General features: G+C 39.7%; 1 protein-coding gene across 2 annotated transcripts in view; it reads left to right on the top strand.

Annotated features, from left to right (window-relative positions):
* Positions 1-20,066, top strand: part of DNAJC13 (DnaJ heat shock protein family (Hsp40) member C13) — a 51,887-nt gene extending 31,821 nt beyond the window's left edge. For both annotated transcript variants that reach the window (XM_042888309.1, XM_042888308.1), the window contains 24 exons: positions 34-235; positions 974-1,089; positions 1,939-2,017; positions 2,570-2,705; positions 3,676-3,860; positions 4,416-4,490; positions 4,620-4,739; positions 5,490-5,669; positions 6,401-6,568; positions 7,155-7,268; positions 7,503-7,619; positions 8,144-8,321; positions 9,312-9,403; positions 9,712-9,811; positions 10,177-10,251; positions 10,377-10,489; positions 10,880-11,049; positions 11,991-12,033; positions 12,515-12,688; positions 13,684-13,863; positions 14,078-14,218; positions 15,259-15,402; positions 16,215-16,314; positions 19,233-20,066. In XM_042888309.1, coding sequence (XP_042744243.1) covers positions 34-235; positions 974-1,089; positions 1,939-2,017; positions 2,570-2,705; positions 3,676-3,860; positions 4,416-4,490; positions 4,620-4,739; positions 5,490-5,669; positions 6,401-6,568; positions 7,155-7,268; positions 7,503-7,619; positions 8,144-8,321; positions 9,312-9,403; positions 9,712-9,811; positions 10,177-10,251; positions 10,377-10,489; positions 10,880-11,049; positions 11,991-12,033; positions 12,515-12,688; positions 13,684-13,863; positions 14,078-14,218; positions 15,259-15,402; positions 16,215-16,314; positions 19,233-19,330 — 3,100 coding nt within the window. In that variant the 3' untranslated portion in view covers positions 19,331-20,066. The remainder of the gene's footprint in view (positions 1-33; positions 236-973; positions 1,090-1,938; positions 2,018-2,569; positions 2,706-3,675; positions 3,861-4,415; positions 4,491-4,619; positions 4,740-5,489; positions 5,670-6,400; positions 6,569-7,154; positions 7,269-7,502; positions 7,620-8,143; positions 8,322-9,311; positions 9,404-9,711; positions 9,812-10,176; positions 10,252-10,376; positions 10,490-10,879; positions 11,050-11,990; positions 12,034-12,514; positions 12,689-13,683; positions 13,864-14,077; positions 14,219-15,258; positions 15,403-16,214; positions 16,315-19,232) is intronic.
* Positions 20,067-21,245: the final 1,179 nt, after the last annotated feature.

The raw sequence follows: 21,245 nt of genomic DNA, 5'->3' as shown, positions 1-21,245 counted from the left end.
TTTGAGGACTGTGCTTGGCTTTGTAACTTTCAGGCGTCTTATGATAGAGAAGATTGCTGCTCATCTTGCTGATTTCACTCCTCGCCTTCAAAGCAATACAAGGGCACTCTACCAGTACTGTCCTATCCCAGTTATCAACTATCCACAACTGGAAAATGAACTGTTCTGTAATATTTATTACCTCAAGCATCTTTGTGATACACTGAGATTTCCAGACTGGCCAATTAAAGATCCAGTAAGTAAGAATTTTAGAACTCATTCAGTTCTTGTTCTTTCAGACTCATAATGGGATTTGTAACAAAGCGTAAGGAAATCAAGAGCCACATCTGTTGGAAATAAATAATTAATCCTGTCTTTTCAATTAATAAGCAAACAGGTTAAACATTCCTTTATCCTAAAGCAGAATAGACCTCATGCTATGAAGCAGCCAAAGGTTAACCAGTTCTTGTAGTGGCTTTAGAAAACAATCAAACAAAAAAAACCCATCCAACTGCTCAACAAACTTTAGTGTTTCAGTGAACCTCAGCTGTTGGGGAAAAAACATTTCCTAGTTCTTATTTGTCTGTGCTGAATAGGAAACTGAGTAGCTTGATACTAACTGAATTGATAAGATCTTGATACAGTTAGCAGACTAGATCCATCTAGTCAATTTCATTTATGCAGTTTTATGATTCTTGTAATAATTCACAGCTACTTATCATTTAAGGGCTTCTCCTCTTCTATTGTGACTCTTCCATAAACACATAGGCTCTCTAAATCTTGAATAAAATGTAGCACTGCAGTGAAGCAAAGTCTTGTTCCCTTACCTGACTGGAGCGAGAATCATAATTATTAACAATAAAAAGATGAGGTAAATAGTCTCTGAATTCAGGGTGATGGGTGATAAGGATATGCATACAGCAAAGTGCAGCTTTAATAATGATATGTACTGCATTGAGTATGAATGAAATGCTAATAAACTGTAATTATTTAGATCAAACTTCTGAAAGACACACTAGAAGCCTGGAAGAAGGAGGTGGAAAAGAAGCCACCTACCATGTCAATAGATGATGCTTATGAAGTTCTTAACCTTCCCAGAGGACAAGGACAGTAAGTTGTTTTCAGTGTATAAGGTTGTATGTAACTACACTTGAATAATTTCTGTACAGTGAACAAACTGAAGCTTACCTCAGTACTTGCAACCAGTTACTGGTTCCAGTTCACTTATATCTTGTACCCATGTCTTTTACAGTGGAAGATTGCTTTTTTCTAAGATACAGAGCATTGAAAATCCAGCTCTTCTTGAGAGAAGAACTGTGAAATGTTCAGATGAACTGAAACTGGGAAAAATGCTTTGAACTGTCCCTTAACTTTCACTAGGCTATTCTACATGGTGAATATTAGACTGAGGCATTAACTAAATATATTAGACTTAATAAAGCAGAGAATAAGGCAGAATCTGAATATGCTCAAAGTAGAACTCAGTTTCTCTATTGCTCCATCTTTCCACCTGCTAAATCTTGTCCTTTTTCTTGATGATAGCAGTGGAATTTCTTACTCAGTACCTTGCCACTTGTTTTTAACTTCAGGCCTCAAAAAGAAAAATACCACTGTTTTGTAGTAGTGTATTAAGAGCTGTACACTTACTACAAGTTATGAACTCAGACATCCAGACTTTTAACTTTTATCACTAACAACTCATTTATATTTTTTTTTTTATAAAATACCCAGTGATTTTAAGTTCCTTCTGGTTAGTATATCTGAGCAAGAGGTGCTGAAATTTCTGTTTTGTGGTTGCATGATTACCTGGTCAGTTCAGGTGATGGAGCAGGATACTCAAATTGAAATAGAGAGCCTTGTTGTTTTCACTTAATTTCAGGTACTACTGTTAATAGTGTTTTGAGAATTCAGGCTTGTTTCTTGATGTTATTTGGTATAAAGGGATTTGTTTTCTGACAGGCATGACGAAAGCAAGATCAGGAAAGCTTATTTCAGGCTGGCCCAAAAATATCACCCAGACAAGAATCCCGAAGGCAGGGTATGTATAATACTAAGAAATGGGTACAGATTCTGCTGTTTTAAAAGTTCTTAATGTCCACTTTAACTTTCTATCTCCCTCTTACACATTGTCTTTATTCGTATTATAGGATTCCAGTTAGTACTGCAGATGAGTAACTGAACTGATACTGTTTAGCAGTGTTAAAATTTTCACAGTAAACTCTTGTATAATCAGGTCAAACCACATCTCAGAAAGCATCTAGTTTAAACAGTTACTCTGCATGTAAAGAAGCTAACAGCTCACTTTCAAAGACACTGAGTCCTCTGCCCATTCTTACTGTCAAATAAACTTTAGATCTCTGTTACAAGAAAATAGTTTTAGTCTTTCTCCTATAGTGGAGTTCAGAAAATAGAAGAAAACTCAACTGTGAACAGCAGAACTGTCAACAGTTCTTGAGGTTATCCAGAATATTTTCTGAAGCATTATAAGGCAACAAAACCAGCATAGGGGCTGGTGGATGTTTTGTTATACTTGTGTACAAATTGAGCTGTAGACTTGTAGTAATTTGGAAGTTGTTACTTTTATTTGCAGGACATGTTTGAGAAAGTTAATAAAGCATACGAGTTTCTATGCACAAAGTCTGCCAAAGTGATAGATGGGCCAGATCCTGAAAACATCATTTTGATTTTGAAAACTCAAAGCATCCTCTTCAACAGGCATAAGGAAGGTAGGCATGCTATCTCAGAAGAATGTTTTAAATTCATTTCCTTATTGGACGTTGTGGTCAGCTTTACCCTTCAAAGTTCTTTAGTCTGCTTTCTGTTGATGTAGTTTCTGCCTTGCCACAGCATTATGTCAGTCTGCTAGTGGGCTTCAAAGTAGGACTTCTTTCCACGAAATAAAATTTCTAATTAAACCTAATTAGAAAAAGCTGAAGTAGCTTTTGAAATTCTCTGCTCCAGTACTAATCAGTGTGAATCTTCCTCCATATATAACTAACTTCTCATCTATTCAGAAAGGTCCTCACTAGCACGAAGTAAGTAGACAGCAGATGCTGGGTAATCTGAGATTTCTCGCTTTAATAACCACAAAAGTGTGATCATGCAGAAATTCTGACTGGAGTCCCCTGTAGCACCACCTCTTTCAGGGCCTGAATGAGAGAGAGAGGTATGGTTTGAGTTCCCTAATCCCAGCTTTTTCTTTTTTTTTTTTTTTTTTTTTTTTTTTTAATCTCTGCTGGCTTTCAAAGTATTGAAAAATAAAACTAGAACAGAATTGCTGTGTCAAACAAATGGGACCTTACATGCTCCTTCTTAAACCCTAAGACAATCCTGGCTTAGGGAAGACATAGCAAAGCTGAACAGATGTTTTCCTGGAGATGGACATTATTTGGAAAGCTATTAGCCTGGGGGCTTTGTGAGCTGTAGATAAGTCTTTTTACCTTGAAGTATTTCTTTTAGTGAATCTTATTTTTTTTCCCTTATATTTTGTCAGTTTCCATTCAGCATGAACTATGTGATGTGTCAGGGAGTCGGACTGTGTGGGCTGCTCCCTTTTATTCTGATTTTCCTAAGCGCTGGTTTTCTTTGATTCTTAGTCTTTATATGCTCATATATGTTCCACTGATAAGTATGTTATGGTTTAAATGGCATAAACTCTGCCTATATGGAATCTTCAAGACCTTTCTTTTTTTCCAGAGTTGAAACCTTACAAGTATGCAGGCTATCCTATGCTGATTAAGACTATTACCATTGAAACATCAGATGACCTCTTGTTTTCCAAAGAATCTCCTCTGTTGCCTGCTGCCACAGAACTTGCTTTCTATACAGTCAATTGTTCAGCATTAAACGCAGAAGAACTGCGAAGAGAAAATGGAATGGAGGTAGATTGAAAGAAACTTATTGAAGGTGGTTTTGTTGGATTTAAGTCTTTTAGATTCCTCAATGCAAAGGTCATCAGATACATTAAGGGATCATTCCTGAGACCTAGTTCCATTTGTACATATTTTCTTTTCTGGACATAGTAAGAGAAATCTCTTGCAGAGTACACTCTTTTCCAGGCTTAGACGTGTTTGCTCAACTGTGGATAAGAAAACTACACGCGACGTTTATCTACTTATTTATTGGATTCTATTGAGGGCTTCTGTATTCTGTAAGTGAAACAATGATAAACATGAAGAAGCCACGTAAGCAGAAATGTTTTTTTGCGAATATCTGCTCACGTATGAATGCTGTCCACTCTTGTCAAGCCCCAAATGCTAGTGCCAGCACTTGGAAGGAATTTTTTCCTAGGAAGCACGAGTGAGCAACAGACTGCTTTGTCAAACAGGAATTCCATTCAGCCAGTATATATGGGCTTACCAAACCTGTTTTATTTCTGCCAACCTTTGTCAGTTTTTGTTGTGACTGAACTTTTACATATCATCCAATCCTCACAGGTACTGCAAGAAGCATTTAATCGTTGTGTGGCAGTCTTGACTCATTCTAGTAAGCCAGATGATATGTCTGTACAGGTAAGTTGTAGCAACTTTAATTTATATCAGTCTTCTGAGAAACTGTGTATGTATATATTTTAAAAAAGATGAATTTGTAAACATACATTTGCCTTTCAATTGGTGCCAGTGAAGTATTTCTTTTTATAGGTGTGTGGATATATTAGTAAATGTTACAGTGTGGCAGCTCAGTTTGAGGAATGCAGAGAGAAAATTACAGAAATGCCTAACATCATTAAGGACCTCTGTAGGTTACTGTATTATGGCAAGGTAAGAGCTCTTGTCCTTTTCCTAAATGAATACATAGCTATTCATTGTTTAGGGCAGTCTTCTCATTTTAAGGCAAAAAGGAGCACAGTAGAAAAGACGTATGTAAGATCCCAGTTTATTTTTATGGGATACTGAACTCTAGTGCCTTGTTCTTTATTTTTCTATTTGTATCAGTTTTAATGACTGTATTTTAAGTTTACTGTCAAGGTTTCACATGCTTTTGACTGTTAACTGATGTGCTGTCTTGTATAAACACTCTTAAATCAGCTTAATTTCTGGGAACAACCTTCAAGAAATTTTTTGCTAATTAGCTCTTAGAACGTGAATCTTGTTATAAATGCAGAGTTTATATTGAACTGAGAACAGCAAGCTCATCTCCAACTTCTCATAGTAAGTGAAAATGTGAAAGCTTGAATGACACTACATAGTATTTGATTACAGGTTCTTTAGTCCCTGCACAGCACATGTATTGCCAAAAACCACTTGCCTGGGAATCTATGCTACCTTCAATTGTTATTCCCTTAGCTCATCCACACTCATTTCTAGTCTTAAGAAACAACTATTCAAAGACTCTTCCTTGAAGGATGTTGACTAATCAGGTATATTTGTTGGCTACCGAACATTGGACTTCAACTGCACGCGTTTCGTCATCTCCATCTAAGTGCTGATTAACAAATTTTGACTCTTTGGTAAGGCAGCCAGTTGGCTTTTGTTTGTTACAAGTGCTTAAGTGAATTTTTTTCCTTTCAGAACATACCACGTGTAGCTTCTTTGGGAGTAGAGTGTGTTAGCTCCTTTGCTTTAGATTATTGGCTACAAACGCACTTGTTCCAAGCGGGAGTTCTGTGGTACCTGCTGGGTTACCTCTTCAACTATGACTACACACTAGAGGAGAGCGGTATTCAGAAAAGTGAAGATTCTAATCACCAGGTAATGTTAAAAAGGTGCAGGATTTCAGACACTGTGGGTAGTTGTTTGCCATCTTTTACTAATAAAATAAGTGTACTCAAATATTTTTTAGCATCAGCGAATTGCAAGGACAACCATTAAAACTAAAGAACAATGATTTCTAGTAGACTTCACACAGCGGAGGATTTTTATGTATGGTTAACAGTAAAAAGGTAAATTTGTGCTAGGAGAAGGAAAAACAACTTCTCTGGAGTGTCAGCTAGGGATTCCATGAACATATCCATGAACATATCTAACGTACCACTTCAGAGCTGCATTGTTACTTTGGCCTTTGGCAACATAAGTGGCTCACACTTCATTTTCTTTAACTAGTTGGGTACTTCTTCCTCAGCTGCTGAATGGGATGAGTTTTGAACAGTATTTTATTTAATAACTCTAGTAGCACTGTTGGAAAAGGTGTACACTGTTGTTTGACAGCTGCTAGCAGGAACTGTTTGCTGAACATTAGCCATCTAGTGTAACAGTTTCTGTAGCTTTTGGCTCATTTCTGTGACCCAGTTTTTTCTACTCATGTATAACTACATCTATTGAGCCAATAACAGTATTAGGTGTCGGTGCATCATCAGTGATGCTGATAAGTAGAGAACATGAGTTTTGTTTACCTTGGTGTGACAGTCTTGGATGAATCTTTCTAGTTATTGTGGTACTTTTCCAGCTAGTTCTTGTCTTAAAACTGCTTTTATATTTCTCAGGAGGTAGCAAATAGCCTTGCTAAACTCAGTCTGCTAGCCTTGAGTCGACTTGGAGGGTATCTCTCAGAAGAACAAGCTACACCTGAAAACCCAGCAATCAGAAAAAGCTTGGCTGGAATGCTGACACCCTATATTGCAAGGAAACTTGCTGTGGTCAGTGCCACTGAGGTAAGTACCTGTTGGCCAAAACTTTCTCTGGGGAGTTAGGGAAGAAGTAATTAGTCACTTGTAACATTCTTAAAGCACAGGAGCTCTCTTACACCAACGTGGTACAGAGAACAGCAATGTAATTTTTCTCTGCATCTGGAGTAATAACAACAACAACAAAAACCTATTTTGGCCTCAGGCTCAATGGTCAGAATCAACAGCCTGTAGAATAAGATCTGCAAGACAAACATGGAAGGAAAGAAGCTGAGTTAAGCATTGGTAGTTTAAGAACTACAATGTCAGGGACTGAACTTCTCAATGAAAGTGCTGAGGAAGTAACATATGTGATGCTGCAGTTAGTTGCTACCCACTGTCAAAACCAGGAGAATCTGAAGTGCAGCTTGAGGAAGAATAAAGAGAAATTACAATACAGACTGTCCTGTACCAAATAACTAACTTGTTTTCCTGGTATTTGGAAAGCCTGACACTTTAAACCTGCTTATGAAACCCACATTAAATGTACTTATATCATAAACATGAAGATTAAAACTTAGCTTTGGTTATGCAGAGTAGACGTAGTAAATCTTGTATATTCCTTGTCTCTTAGACCCTGAAGATGCTTAACAGTAACACAGAGAATCCCTACTTGATCTGGAACAACGGGACAAGAGCTGAATTACTTGAGTTCTTGGAATCTCAACAAGAAAGCATGATTAAGAGAGTAAGATGTTCCATATTTTGAAAATGGATAAATAAATTAAAGATGAATGGTAATGGGATTTAAAATTATGTCATGTTTTGGTACATCTGCTTATAATACAGTGGTATAGGTGAGCAGAAAACTTTGGTGGATATCTGTTTTAAGTGTTATCTATTCCATTGCCCAGGTTATTGCTTTATGCTTTCTTTGGTTGTTTTCTTTCTGAGCTTGACCTGCTTGTCTCTTTGTTTAAAGGGTGAATGTGACAAGAGCTATGGATCTGATTTTGTCTTCAGTGACCATGCGAAAGAGCTTATTGTGGGAGAAATTTTTGTTAGAGTCTACAATGAGGTTCCTACCTTCCAACTAGAGGTGAGATCTGACTGGAATCTTTTCGTTAAACCCCAAACTGTTATTGGAATGTTACTTTATTTATCTGTTGGTACAAATGAATGGAAAAAATGATTTTAAGGAAGTTATGTCCAACAGAGTGAGCGTGTTCTGGGATGTTTCTATTGGAGCAGAATAAACTGACAAGAATGAGTTTGTCATAAAGATGTAAAGATGTGCTGCTAGGGATGGTTTAATACCTTTCTTCCACAAGCTTGTACTGCAGACTCTCAGATCAATAGCAGGAGGTGGTGATTCTGCCACCTGGCTTTGCTTCCTGTCTGTACTTAGGAAAAGCTATACATGTTAAGCAACTGAAGTAGCTTTCTAAGGGTGTGTTAATATGTTATTAGGATTACCATGGGTCAAATGCTACAGCCACAATAGTGGAAAAATGCTTCTTGTTTGGGAAGAGTTGTTAAAGGTGGGTAAGTGATTGGCTACATGTTTCTGTCGTATGAATACTATTGCATCACAAAACTGAAAATGTTCTCATCTCTTCAAAGCTTCCTAAAGCATTTGCTGCAAGCCTTCTGGATTACATAGGTTCACAAGCACAATACCTTCATACATTAATGGCAATAACACAGACTGGGAAAGTAGAGTCCAATCAACATGGAGATCGGTTACGGAGAGTTGAAATGGCTCTGGAGGCTCTGAGAAATGTGATAAAACACAACCCAGGTAGGCTTGAAAAAACCAAACACTTTGCTGGTGGGCTTTCTTAAAGACAAACTTAAAATACAGAACTCTAGTCTTAGCTTCCTTTTAGCTGAAAGAAAGCTTTGCTGGCTAGCAGACCTTAGTATTCTTGATAGGCTTATATACAGGCTTGGTTTTGTGGTGGGTTTTTTTTTCTGGAGAACACTATCAGTATATGTATTCGTTTTCTGCAAAATTTGAGCCTTATCTGTCTTCTCTAAAACATTAGCTTTTAACTGTAACTCTGGACTGATGTTGCCAGGAGGGCTTAAGTAACATTTTGTAATCCTTTGAAGAACTTCCTTGCATCAAACAAGCAAAAAAGAGCCCCCTGGACCTGAGTACTGCATAGCAATAAATATGCCAGTGTCTTACTAAGCAGGAAGAGAGAATACTCTTGAGAGTGGTCAGCAAATATCTATGAGTACATGTCAAAGGAACTCAGACTGGAAAAGTCTGAGACACTATGATTGGAGATGTTTTTGGTTCTAACAGCAACCAGAGTTACACTTATGGCTTCTAGTGATACGGAACCCAGTCTGAGAATAACCTGTATGTTGCAGCTGTAATTGTGAAGGTAGCTGTTACTGATGCAGGCAGCAAGAAGGTGAGCTGCACAAATCAGACAAGTGTATGTGAGGACAAGAAGTACTGGTGAACCAGCGATACTTCAAATAAGTGAACTTCCTTGTTTGTCTGTAAAAATGCATAGAACTAGGCAATCCAAAAACAGGTGCAGTCTCTTGCCTTAGAGGAAGTATCCTACTCTTTTGAAATACTGTTGACCCGAGACTTTGTGGAGGCTAGATTCAACTCTGCAGTAGTTGCCCTCTTGTAGGAACTACTGTAATTACTTGACTATACATAAGCATCTATTCTTTACCATCTCTTTGCAAGTCAAATGTGGGCTTAGGATGGCCTTCAGTGAATGTCTGGGCAAATGTGAAGTGAATTATTTTTGATCTCTTCCAGGTTCTGAATGTGAATGTATAGGCCACTTTAAGTTGATATTCTCCCTTCTGCGTGTTCATGGAGCTGGCCAGGTGCAGCAGTTGGCTCTGGAGGTAAAAATGAACAAACAAAAGAGCAACAAAAAGTCAACAGCCAATCAGCATGTGTCAGCCTGATGATGTAGCTGTGAAGAGTAGCATCTAAAACATGTCAAGGCCTGGGGTCCAAGCTGTCAGGCAGCTCCTTTGAGGAACAAGTTACAGCTTGTGTCCTTGTCCCGTTCTCATCTGACATAAGTCAATCTGGTGTCAGGATTAAAGGCTGTATATTGGCTAATAAGTTGCTTCACCATGCACTGCATTTTCTTAATGATGTCCGAAAAGCTGGAATGTAATCAAGCCTTGCTTTTTCACTTTTACAGGTAGTGAACATAGTAACAAGTAACCAAGAATGTGTGAACAACATTGCTGAAGCGATGGTTCTTGCGAACTTACTGGCACTCCTGCATTCCTTACCTTCAAGTATGTACTGTATAATTCTTGGAGTCTTGCAGGGCAAAGTGCTCCAATTCTAAAACTAGTTTGAATGGAGCTGACTGTGCTTACTGTTAACTGCAATGTTAAAATGCTGTTACAGCAGGGATGATTATTGAAACCATTCTGAGTAACCTGGTTATTGCCTTGAATGTGTGAGCTGAAGCATCTGAATTTCAGATATTCAAATTGTATTTGAATTGCATGTAATTTAATTGACTGTTTTAGGGAATTTAGGTAGTAAACATTCAATTAAGTTGCTGTATGAGAATGTGTGATTGATATTCCTCACGAGTTCTTTGATTAGTAAAGAACTTTGCTGTGTAGCTTAATAATACTTCTTTTCTTGGCAGGTCGGCAGCTTGTCCTTGAAACCTTGTATGCGTTGACATCTAGCACCAAAATAATTAAAGAGGCCATGGCAAAAGGTACAGTAGTAAATCAAAATCCCATTTCTCTGAAACGTGACTCAAAATAACAGTGGTCAAATCAGTAAATTTATGCTACCTGTGACTAGAAGAAAGCTCGAATGCTCTCTTATTTCTTTGTACAGGTGCTTTAATCTACTTGCTAGATATGTTCTGCAACTCAACTCATCCACAGGTCCGAGCCCAAACAGCAGAGCTCTTTGCCAAAATGACTGCAGATAAGCTGGTGGGTCCAAAGGTAAGGATTGTAATGGCTCTAGTTAGAACTCTTATCTTGACAGTGCCAACCTCTCTAAAGACTGAATGAAACCATTTCTTCTGCGACTTTAAACATTCATGTGAAGAGCAAGCTATTTTTCTCAAAAAACAGTTAACTTTTAATTTCTAAATGGGCTGTTAGTTACAGTGAATAAAACACTTCTGTTAATAAGCAGTTTGGTTTCCATTTGTAATGACTACATTAGATACCTAGACTTCAAACCTTACATTAGCTAGCACTGTTTGAAGTCACAGCGCTGTTCTGTTCTGTAGCCACACTTCCTGAGTTCTCAACTTGTTCTGTCAGTAAGTATTGATTTGTTTCAGACCTTACGTTTTACTAAAGGTCAGTTGTGTTCATCCTTCCTAGGTTAGGATTATGCTGATGAAATTTTTGCCTGGAGTCTTCATGGATGCTATGAGAGACAACCCCGAAGCTGCTGTTCATATCTTTGAGGGAACTCATGAAAATCCAGAGTTAATTTGGAATGACAACTCCAGGGAGAAAGTATCGACAACAGTTCGAGAAATGATGCTTGAGTATGTGAAGACCTGCTGCTTATCTATGTCCTCAGCTGAGACACTCTTAGTGATACTGAATGGCAACAAAATGTTCCTCCTTCATATGGCAAATGTTAGAAGAAATGAGAGACAAAAAGGAGCATAAGAGGTCCTAGAGAAAAAGCACAGGATAAACAACAACCATGCTGCACAGAGGCCATACTTCACTCCCACACTAACTTCAAGGCTTACCAGAGAGTGACATTTGGGGAGTTCTGCTCCATAATAAGGGGAAGATGGAAAACCAAATGCCCACAGGCCAAAACTGATAGCAATCTCAGTATTTCCATTGTACTATTTCACACCATGTGTAAACTCAGATAGTAGTCGCGCTGTATCCAGCCTCTGTTTCTGTTTTCAGAGCCTCCTTTGCATGTATGAGAGTGAATAACAATTTCAAAATAGGAGCTTAAGTTTTGACATAGCCATGAATTACTGGATTTGGAACCTAGAAAACGTAGGCTTTATGTCTCTTATATATTTAATATAATATAATTTAATATAATATAATTTAATATTTTATATATATATTTAAGTCTCTTAGTATGTGACAAATTGCAGAGTAGAGACTGCTGATCCACCCTGCATATGTGGAACAGTTCAGCTTTCACCTGCTTCTCAGCTCGTTCCAAATGAAATCTGTTATTTTTCCATGGCAAATTCCATGTCTCTACCAGAGTCACTACAGAAACTATCGCAGAGCTCTGTCTGTAAGAAGTAGAATCTTTGCAATCCATATTAGTGAAACTTGCACTGCCACAAGATTTGGGAGGAGGAGAATGGGATTTAAAAACTAATGGAACTACCTTACAAATGATGGAGGGAGATTGATATGGTATCAAGCAGGAAAGGAAGAGTGGTGGTGGTTTGTTGTTTTTTTTTTTTACTGCTCTTTAAAACATACTTTTTTTTTTTTACAGGCACTTTAAACTTCAGAGGGACAACCCTGACACTAACTGGAAGGTAAAAGTACTTTTTCTGCTTGAGATCTCCTCAGGGAGACTATAAGCCAGCTGATAATACATGGATGTATGTCACTTTCTGTTTATGTGCTTTCTTCTTTCTCAGAGCATCAACAGGAACTCAAAGCTGCAATGACTATTCTAATTTAATTTTCACTTCTGCTTGTATTTGGAAATCAGACACTTAGCAGTATTTTTGCCAGTAATACTCTGAGTTCTCTGACAGTTCAGCTCGTTTCAAGACTTAAGTAATTCAGTGACCCCGGGGAGTACTAGTTTGCTGGAAGAAGTCCTGTGACTTATTAGGTAGCTGTCGTAAACTACCAGGTGAAAAGTCAGTCAGTGTTCAGAAACAGTAATAACACATTGAATCTCAGAGACAGTCCTAACTGCTCCATTGTGCTAGGTCTGTCAGGAACAATTACTGTTTTTGCAAATACTCGTTGCTAAGTAATAACTCCCTGTTGTTTGTGACTTAACAGCTTCCAGAAGACTTTGCCGTGGTGTATGGTGAGGCAGATGGTGAACTTTCAGTGGGAGGAGTCTTCTTAAGGATATTTATTGCCCAGCCGGCCTGGGTTTTACGGAAACCGAGAGAATTTCTCATTGCGCTGCTGGAAAAGTTCACTGAACTACTGGAGAAGAATAACCCTCATGTAAGATTGTTTTTCTGACTCTACTCTTTGAGTTTGTCTAGTAATCTCGCGTTACTGGTCTTTCAGTATTTGATTAACTTTGATTCTTACACCTTCTTTGAACCATGAATGATTTGTTTGTCTGCTCAATGTAGAAATGTGTAGGTATGCTTAAGCGACTTCTGCGTATGAGTAATTTTAAAGTCCCCGAAGCCACAGAAGTATCTCTAAGTCTTAGAGGCTTATGATAGAGTAATGACAAGACTTAAGGAATTGTTATTCAGTGACTGGCCAAACCAAACAAAATTGCACTTGTTTGATGCAGCCTAATAACTTTCACGCCTTCACAATTCTAGTGTCCTTCTGCAACTCCAATTTCCCACTCTGATGGTGTAAATTATATGACCTAAATAAGGTTCCCACCTAAGAATTAGCTTAATGCAGAAGAGCTAACGTTAGGTAGTTTAAATAAGACTATTTTTCAAGCTGGCAGCTTAATTATACTAACTGAATTTTTAAACAGCATTCAGACAGCTTCTAGCTTGTATCTGCAGGGAGACAACTAAATTGCACACTGAACAGAACAGACATCTTTATTAGGAACACATGGTGGCAGTCTATGGAAGCATGCGAAATGCAGTGTGTGTCAGTGCTGTTGTGCACTGCAGAAACTTCCGAAGCATTTAAGAGGCATTACGGTGTTGTGATTCTCCTGGACGTTTTAGCATGTGCTGCTGTGCATACATAGGCTGCAGCCAAACATCAGGTTCTCTAGTTAGTGAAAATGGTACCTAATGGTAATTAATATGTAACCTGTGCTCCAGAGATTCAGTGGACGTCTCTTGCTGTTGGAGCTGATTGCATTCTCCTGAACTTTTTGCTTGAAGTCTCAGTGCAAAGCCACATGATACAAACACTGGGAACGCAGTGCATACTATAAGGTGGAACAGTAAAGAAATGTTACATATGTAAGGCTTTACTGAGTTATATTTTCTGGTTTTGTTTTTTTCCTACAGGGAGAAACCTTAGAAACCATTACCACAGCAACTGTGTGCCTGTTCAGTGCCCAGCCTCAGCTAGCTGATCAAGTCCCTCCCCTCGGTCATCTTCACAAGATAATCCAAGCTATGAACCACAAGAACAATGCCATTCCTAAAAGTGCCATTCGGGTCATACACATACTGTCTGACAATGAGGTACTGGATCATCTGAGCATTCAGGCAGAAAAGTGCAGTTGGAGTATTTGTATCAATTTCATAGAAGTGTGTTATTCTGACTGTAAATACTGCATGCTGGGAACATCAGATGGAGAATTGATAGCATAAAGGAAACGTTATTTCTTGTGGAAACTTTAGAGGTGGCTGACTGGATCTGGCATAAAGTAAAGTGCTCTGATTTCTTTCTTCATAGCTTTGTGTTCGAGCGATGGCATCACTTGAGACCATTAGCCCTCTTATGAATGGAATGAAAAAGAGACCAGATGTAATTGGTGTGGCCTGTGAAGCACTTAATCGAATGTTTCAGAAGGAACAAAATGACCTGGTAGCCCAAGTAAGTATGTTCTCATTCTGTAGAGATGTGATATTTGGCTATCAAGTCTGCTCATAGGAACAGAGGTACCATTCTGTGTGCTGCAGTTGACGTGCCCAAAGGACAGGATGTCATCCAGGGAGACCTAGACATACTCAAAGAATGGGCTCAGGAGAACTAGAGGAAGTTCAGTGAATTCCAGGGCAAGGACTTGTACCTGGGTTGTGGCAACCCCCCACCATCAGTACAGGCTGGGGGATCCACAGACTGGATGGAGCACAGCCCTGCTGGAAAAGGCTTGGAAGTGCTGATGGATGGGAACACGGCCTTCCTGTATTTCAAGAGGGACTGTAGGAAAGAAGGGGACAGACTCTTTAGCAGAGTCTGTTGTGATAGGACAAGGGGGAAACGGTTTCAGACTAAAGGAGAGGAGATTTAGACTGGACATAAGGAAGACAGTAAAGGTGGTGAGGCACTGGCACAGGTTGCCCAGAGAGGAGGTGGATGCCCCATCCCTGGAGACATTCAAGGTCAGGCTGGATGGGGTTTTGAGCACCTGATGATGCACCTGTAGGTGTCCCTGTTCACTGCAGGGGAGTTGGACTGGATTACCTCTAAGGATCCCTTCCAACTCAAATGATTCTGTGATTCAACTCGGTGTCCGGGAGACCTTCTGAAAGCCACCTAATTAATGTGCTTTTCATGTTGGAAAAAAAGTCAGGAATCCAAAATGCAGATCTGGTCAAAGGTGTTGCCCAAGCATTGAAGCTTCTTGTATTACAGTAGCGTTCTCTTTTGTCTGCTGAGAAAGCATAACATGGAAGCAGAGGTGTAATTCAATGGAACCTGCACCTATGCACAGCAGGATTGTTGGTTAGTATTTTTGCTGTTGCTTATCTGTATTTGGGAGGCTCAGGAAAAACTGACTGACTAAATAAATGCTTTGTAATAGGTGTTGTTACTTCTGGTTCACACAAAAAAAGTAATACAACAATGTAAAATATGGAACATCGGGAGCTTCCTAGTCCATATTAAAGTGACTCTTTTATGGATGTTTGCAGGCTTTGAAGGCAGATTTGGTCCCTTATCTTCTAAAACTACTTGAAGGTATTGGTCTTGAGAACCTGGAAAGCCCATCTGCAACAAAAGCTCAGATTGTTAAAGCTCTGAAATCCATGTCTCGCAGCCTACAGTATGGAGAACAGGTACATACTGAAAAGCATTGAACTGAGTTTTCTGTGTATGGAACATCCAACTCTGAACATCCCTTGTTTAGGATTGTTATGGCTTTCATGAGCATCATTCCACCCAAAACATTACTAAGAATAACTACAAAATCATGATTTGTTAGAGCTTGTCAGTCTTGGTTTCCTGTGGAGGAGGCACCGATTCAATGCACAGAGAGAAGCACTGGGTAAAAACACAAATTCCAAGTGCAAGAAGTATTCTGCAGACTGCCTGTTGCTTTACTGACATGTCTTCAGAACTGTTGTTAGAAATTGATTTTTTTTCTTGTTGTCTTGATGAATGCTTCTGCAGACAACTGCGGCAGTTATGGATGTAAATGCAAATTGGTTCAAATCCTTTTCTCATGCCCCTGTTGAATGCTTTTCAAAGCTAAGGCCTACTTGCAGGAAAGCCTTGTCCTTATCTTGCTATAGTATAGCAAAAGTCCTTTTCTCCTTATGCTATGGATGCATGGCAAACAAATGCTTGCAGTGTTGTTTTTTTTTCTTTTTGCCTGATAGTGGGATGAGGGAGAAAGTCAAGCAACTAAATGAGTTTTCTTTATGGGCTATTAAATAAATATTTAATATTTATTATTAAATATACACACAGTTCAAATGGGAAAAAAAAAAAAAACCAAATTGTTGCAGTCTCCTTGTAAATCTGTGATTTCTGTATTCCAGCCTATTGGTATTTGGTGATCACTTCAGGAAGTTCTAGTTCTAGGAAATATGTTTGTTCCCATAGAATGTTGTGTCGCTCACTGCCCTCATATGTTCAAATTCTGCAGGTAAATGAAATTCTGTCTCGTTCTTCTGTGTGGAGTGCCTTCAAAGATCAGAAACATGACTTGTTCATTTCTGAGACTCAAACAGCAGGATACCTCACAGGTGAACAATCCCTTCCTATTTTTGGTCCTGCATCATACTGAACTGTTAACTCAGTTGTCAGACTTAACTCTGGAGGTGGTGCTTATCCTCAGTATCTCGTGCCATCGCTCGGCCTGAATGCTGTAGAAATACCTGAAGTTTCTAAAAACATTTTTAGTGAGTTCATTTTCTTCTGATAGAGAATGTATTTCTCTGGATAGCCTTTCCTGTACCTACTTTTAAAATAATCAGAAATGTAGTCTGGGCACCAACAAGTCTTGCAGGTTACACTAGTGACAGATTTAATCAGATCTAATGGACGAGGGCAGCTTCTCACTCCTTCTCAGGATCAGTCTACTTTGGTTTTAGAGCAGATTGTTTTCTGAAGTTGGTGTTGGGGGATCAAGAATAAAACTCCTCAAAACTGAACTAAGACTTTGAAAGGCAATGATACTTCAAGTAGGTGAATAGTATTAATTTTGCCTTGTGAATTATGCTGCGTAGTGTACAGGCTGTGGTCATAGCTCAGAACAGTTTGAATGCCAGCAGCCCGAGCTTGAAGCCATGTTCCTTGGTGGGAATGGCCTCATGCCAGCATATGGAGCTTGCAGCACACATGAACATAGCTGTGGTGTGCTCTAGGTGAGTCCCCTACTGGTACCATCAGGACTGGAGCTGTGCCCCATGATGCCACTGGTCTCATTGATGGTGTGGAAGAGCACTCACACCTTTCTTCGATACACAAAGCAGACAGTGTGAACTTCTTGCTGGTAATGGCATGGCAGTTTAGCCTCCCAGCTATGGGCTTAGTCTTTGGTGACAGGTCACTGTGATGGCTTCCAATGCTGCATGGAACTTTCTCATTTAATTTAATACAGGAATCTTGATTTAAACTTTTGATTAAGAGCACAACTGAAATAAGGAGGTATAAATCAGATGAGTGTATAGGCAGAAAAGTTTCTTGTGAGGTACTGGCATGTATTTGGAGAAAATGAAGCAAGAACTTGTAAAATCTGGAATTGGAGATTATAGAAGCAGATACTTATGTGCCAATAACTCTTATGTCATTTCACAAAAGAATACTTCAGCTCTGAACAAGAGTTCACTGATTCTTGCAGAAATTTACTGTATATTGCATCACTACTATTTAATGCCACTTTGACAAAGAAGAATTGAACGCTTCATGTGGTTGGTGCTGAATTCTGTGGTATTTCTTAAATACTGTGCATTAAAAATGTGAAGTGAAGCCTGGCTGAAGCTTCTACCAGAAATTGTCAGGCTTCAGACTGGGGGCAGTGTGGCTCTCTAAACTGTGCTGCATTTAGATTGCTTAATGTTTAACTGCTTGCAAATATAGAATGAAAACGCTGTACAAACGCAAACCACAGATGGAAACCAAACTACAGGCTTTATTTTTGACCTGCTTCACCTTATATTCTGCCTTTGCTTCAAATTGCTTTGCTATTTGCACTTCCCTTGAAACTTCCCTTGCTTATTTCTCTTCCCTCAGGTGTCTCTTCTCCTTCCCTTCTAACTGGCAGCAGTCCCCTTCACCTGAGAAGTGGGCTTTAGATCTGCTCTGCCAGGCAGCTTGCTAACTTCTGTGTAGCTCTCTAAAGCAGGTAGATACCATCATGCAAAATGCATGCTGCATTTGCTGCGTTCCAAGTAACAGATGCATGCCATGGAATTAACACGTGTGTTCCCAGATACAAAAACACTGACAAACCTGCCTTCTTTCTGCACATAGCAGTAGGCAACTAAAAACTGCAGGTGCTGATTCCTGCTGGTATTATGGATGAATTGAACTCCTGAAGTATGGAAAATAATAAGTAATGGAAAAGCCTGAGGGACAGGAGCACTGGTGAACTGTTGCACTGGGCTGTTTATGATTGGGTCTGGCTCTGTCTGCAGGAGCCACTGAGGTGCTGCAGAGTCCCTTTCCAAAGGCAGGGATCACCTTAGCAGTGGTGCTGCTTGCTCGGTTCTCCTGCTTTTGCAGCAGCAGTGTAGGACTGTTTTGTCTTGAGATAAACCATGCTCTGGTCTTCCGGCTCCTTGTTGTAGTGTGGGAAGGGAGGGTGGGGAATGAAGGGAGGAAATAGAGGAGAAATCAGAGAGGATGATTTATGGAGAGAGCAGAGGAGCAAGCAGGACTCGCTGTGTCAAAGATGTGCATTGTATGCTGGATAGCAGGTCGGTCACTTATTGATGGAAAAACACATTGAGAGCTGGCAGTTTTCTACAGTCGTCAATCTGATAAGAATCACTGTTAAAACACCTCATGCTGCAGCACAAGTTTTCATTGTTTGCTGTATGTTTCCTTATGACTAAGTGTTAACTGTGAGCTTTGGGGGGGGAGAAGGAGGTGGGAGGCTATGGCTGCAGTGCGAAGCTGAGTTTTTAAGCAGTGGCACAAGGAGCTGCCCTAAAGAAGTGCAGGGCAGTTCTGCCTGGCTGTAAGGCAGCAGCACATTGTGCTTCTGTTTCCTGCAAGTGCCTGGGAAATCTTTCCCAGTAGTAGAGCTTGTGCCCAAAGGCATTTCACTTCTGCAGTGGTTTCTCTCCATGGTGAAGGAAATCCACCTCCTCTTTACTGCCCGTTCTGTGGTGGAAGATGAGATGGATAATGCTGTTGTTTGTTGTCTTTTTTTACCTACTGAGCGAGTCTGAGAATGCTTTATGCAGGCTACCCCACCTAATGACTGAGGGAACTACTGCCTTAACGCCTTGTGTCCCTACAGCCCAAAGAATCCAAAAGAAAACTTTCAAATGCTTGTCTGGTTGACTTGGATTATGCATCTGTGTTACCAGGGGGAATTAGAATAGAAAGGCTCTGTTTGAAGGGACCTGCAAAGATCACAGAGTCTAAAATTAGGCTGTTTTATCACTTTTCAGAACTGAAACTAACCACTGGTGTTCTGTTTCCTTTCCAAAAGGCCCTGGAGTTGCTGGTTATCTTACTGCAGGGACGACGTCATCTGTAATGCCCAACATACCGCCCCCGGTAGACAACGAAGTGGGAGATATCAGCTAAGGACTAGAATCTCTCATCAAAGAGACACAAAGGCAGACTGGCCAGTGATGAGGAACTCTGTTTTCCTCCAAGATGTTGAAGTGAAATTACTGCCTTTCCAAGTGTTTAATGACAGTGTTATTCCTTTTTCTATGACTGTTTTTTAGGAAAAAGTTGTCAGTGGCTCTATCACACTGCAACGTAAGAAAGCACTCTGTGGATCAGCTGAAATGGGTACACAAGAATTTTTTCTTGTTGTACGTAAGCACATTTTGTTCCTTTGTATTTGTTTACAAGACTGTGAATCAAACTTTCCTAGTTTTTATATTTTGTGAAATAGCATGACTGGAGTTGAGCTACAGTCTAGAGGAATTGGGCTAAAATCACTTTGACCTCACCAACCCCCACTAAAAAGGCATCCCTTCTCTTCCCAGTCGGACACGATCACTCCCCACTGAACATGACTTCCAAAGGGTTTGTCCCTCTCCTGGTTCACTGTGTCCTTAATCATTAACATTATTTCCCTGAGATCAAACAGCATCAGACATTCGTATGTATAACTGGCTTTACCAAACTGAAAAAGCTTCAGCAAAAAACTTCAAGTTGACATGTTATGTAAGAGATTAGTGTAATTGTGAAATGTTCTATACATTATCCAGTATATAAAAACTTTCTATATTTGAGTGTACATTATACAGATCATTCATATGTACATAAAATTTTAAAATAAAGGGAATTAAGAGCCTTGTTAATGAGATAAAAGTGGTGTTCTTACGTAGCAGTTCTTTGAGGGCGTGGGGAAGTCAGGGTGGTCAGAGGCCTTACAGAGTGTGGCTAAACTGGGTTCCTGGCAATTCTTGCTTGGACAAATGTGAAGGTTTTGAATCTCTGGAGCAGAACTCCAAAACCAGAACAGTGTAGGTTTTCATATTTGAAATGCACTTCAGCAACTGACTTGTGGACGTTCTTAACTCCCAAGGAAACATTCTTGGCAGGAAGCAAGAGGAAACCAAGACAAATGGAAATGTAGATTCTTATTTGAGTGCTTGACAGGAGCTCTCATCTCAGATGTAAAGAATTGATATGAAGAAACTTATTTGCAGGAAGCTTCCAGCTGTAAATACTTTGCCTTTGTGCTACTCTGAGTTGAGCAGCTTTTGCTAGAACACCTTTCTGGTGACTGCTCACAGAGTTTGGCTTGGTCTTCAGGATGAGAATGCAGCAAGTTCTGACCTTAAGCCTGGCAGTTATGCATGCTCTCTGAGTATCAGGCTAGGGTTGGTTATGTTAAAAGAAGACACTTGTTATCCTTGGTTAGTTGTTAGTTGTTGATCAACCCTGTATAAGCTGAAAAGCCCTGCCTTTATAGGAAGTAGAACTACTGATGGTGCAGTATTCTCTGCTTGGTTCTGTTGTATTAATGAGTTGTGTTGTAAGTAACTGGAGTCAAAAGTGGATTGTTAATGAGGAACTGTGACCTCTGAGAACTTCACAGAGGGACACAAAATAGCAGAGCTGGGTTTGAGTGCAGTGGCCATGAACTGCCCTGTGCAAGTCAGCATTAGACCCAGTCAAAATTCAGCCCTTCAGAGGGGAAAGTGCCACCTAAGCACAGATATCTTTAAGAAAGAGCTGGAGCCAGGAGGAGGCTTGAAGATGTGCAAGGCAGGATGCAAGGGAAAACTAAAGGAAGAAAAGGGAGGAGATAAGTTTGTTTAAAATAAAGAACAGTTACAGATGATCTGCTGTGTCCTAGCCCTGTCCTGCACTGCACTACCCCTGACTTGGGGGGCAGGGGGGTGGGAGAAGGACTGAATGTAATGTTCACTGAAAAGGAAGGGAGTGAGAAGGGGTGAGGAAAGAGGACTGGACTGGAGCCATGTTCTGGAAAGAGGAAGGCATTTCTATGTCATTTGATCAGTAATGAAGTTTATGT

Source organism: Lagopus leucura, unplaced genomic scaffold (assembly GCF_019238085.1).
Source record: "Lagopus leucura isolate 7727_CA_CO unplaced genomic scaffold, USGS_WTPT01 Super-Scaffold_100157, whole genome shotgun sequence".
NCBI lineage: Eukaryota > Metazoa > Chordata > Aves > Galliformes > Phasianidae > Lagopus > Lagopus leucura.
The sequence above is the reverse complement of the archived record's forward strand: the minus strand, read 5'-3'. Positions and strand labels throughout refer to the sequence as shown.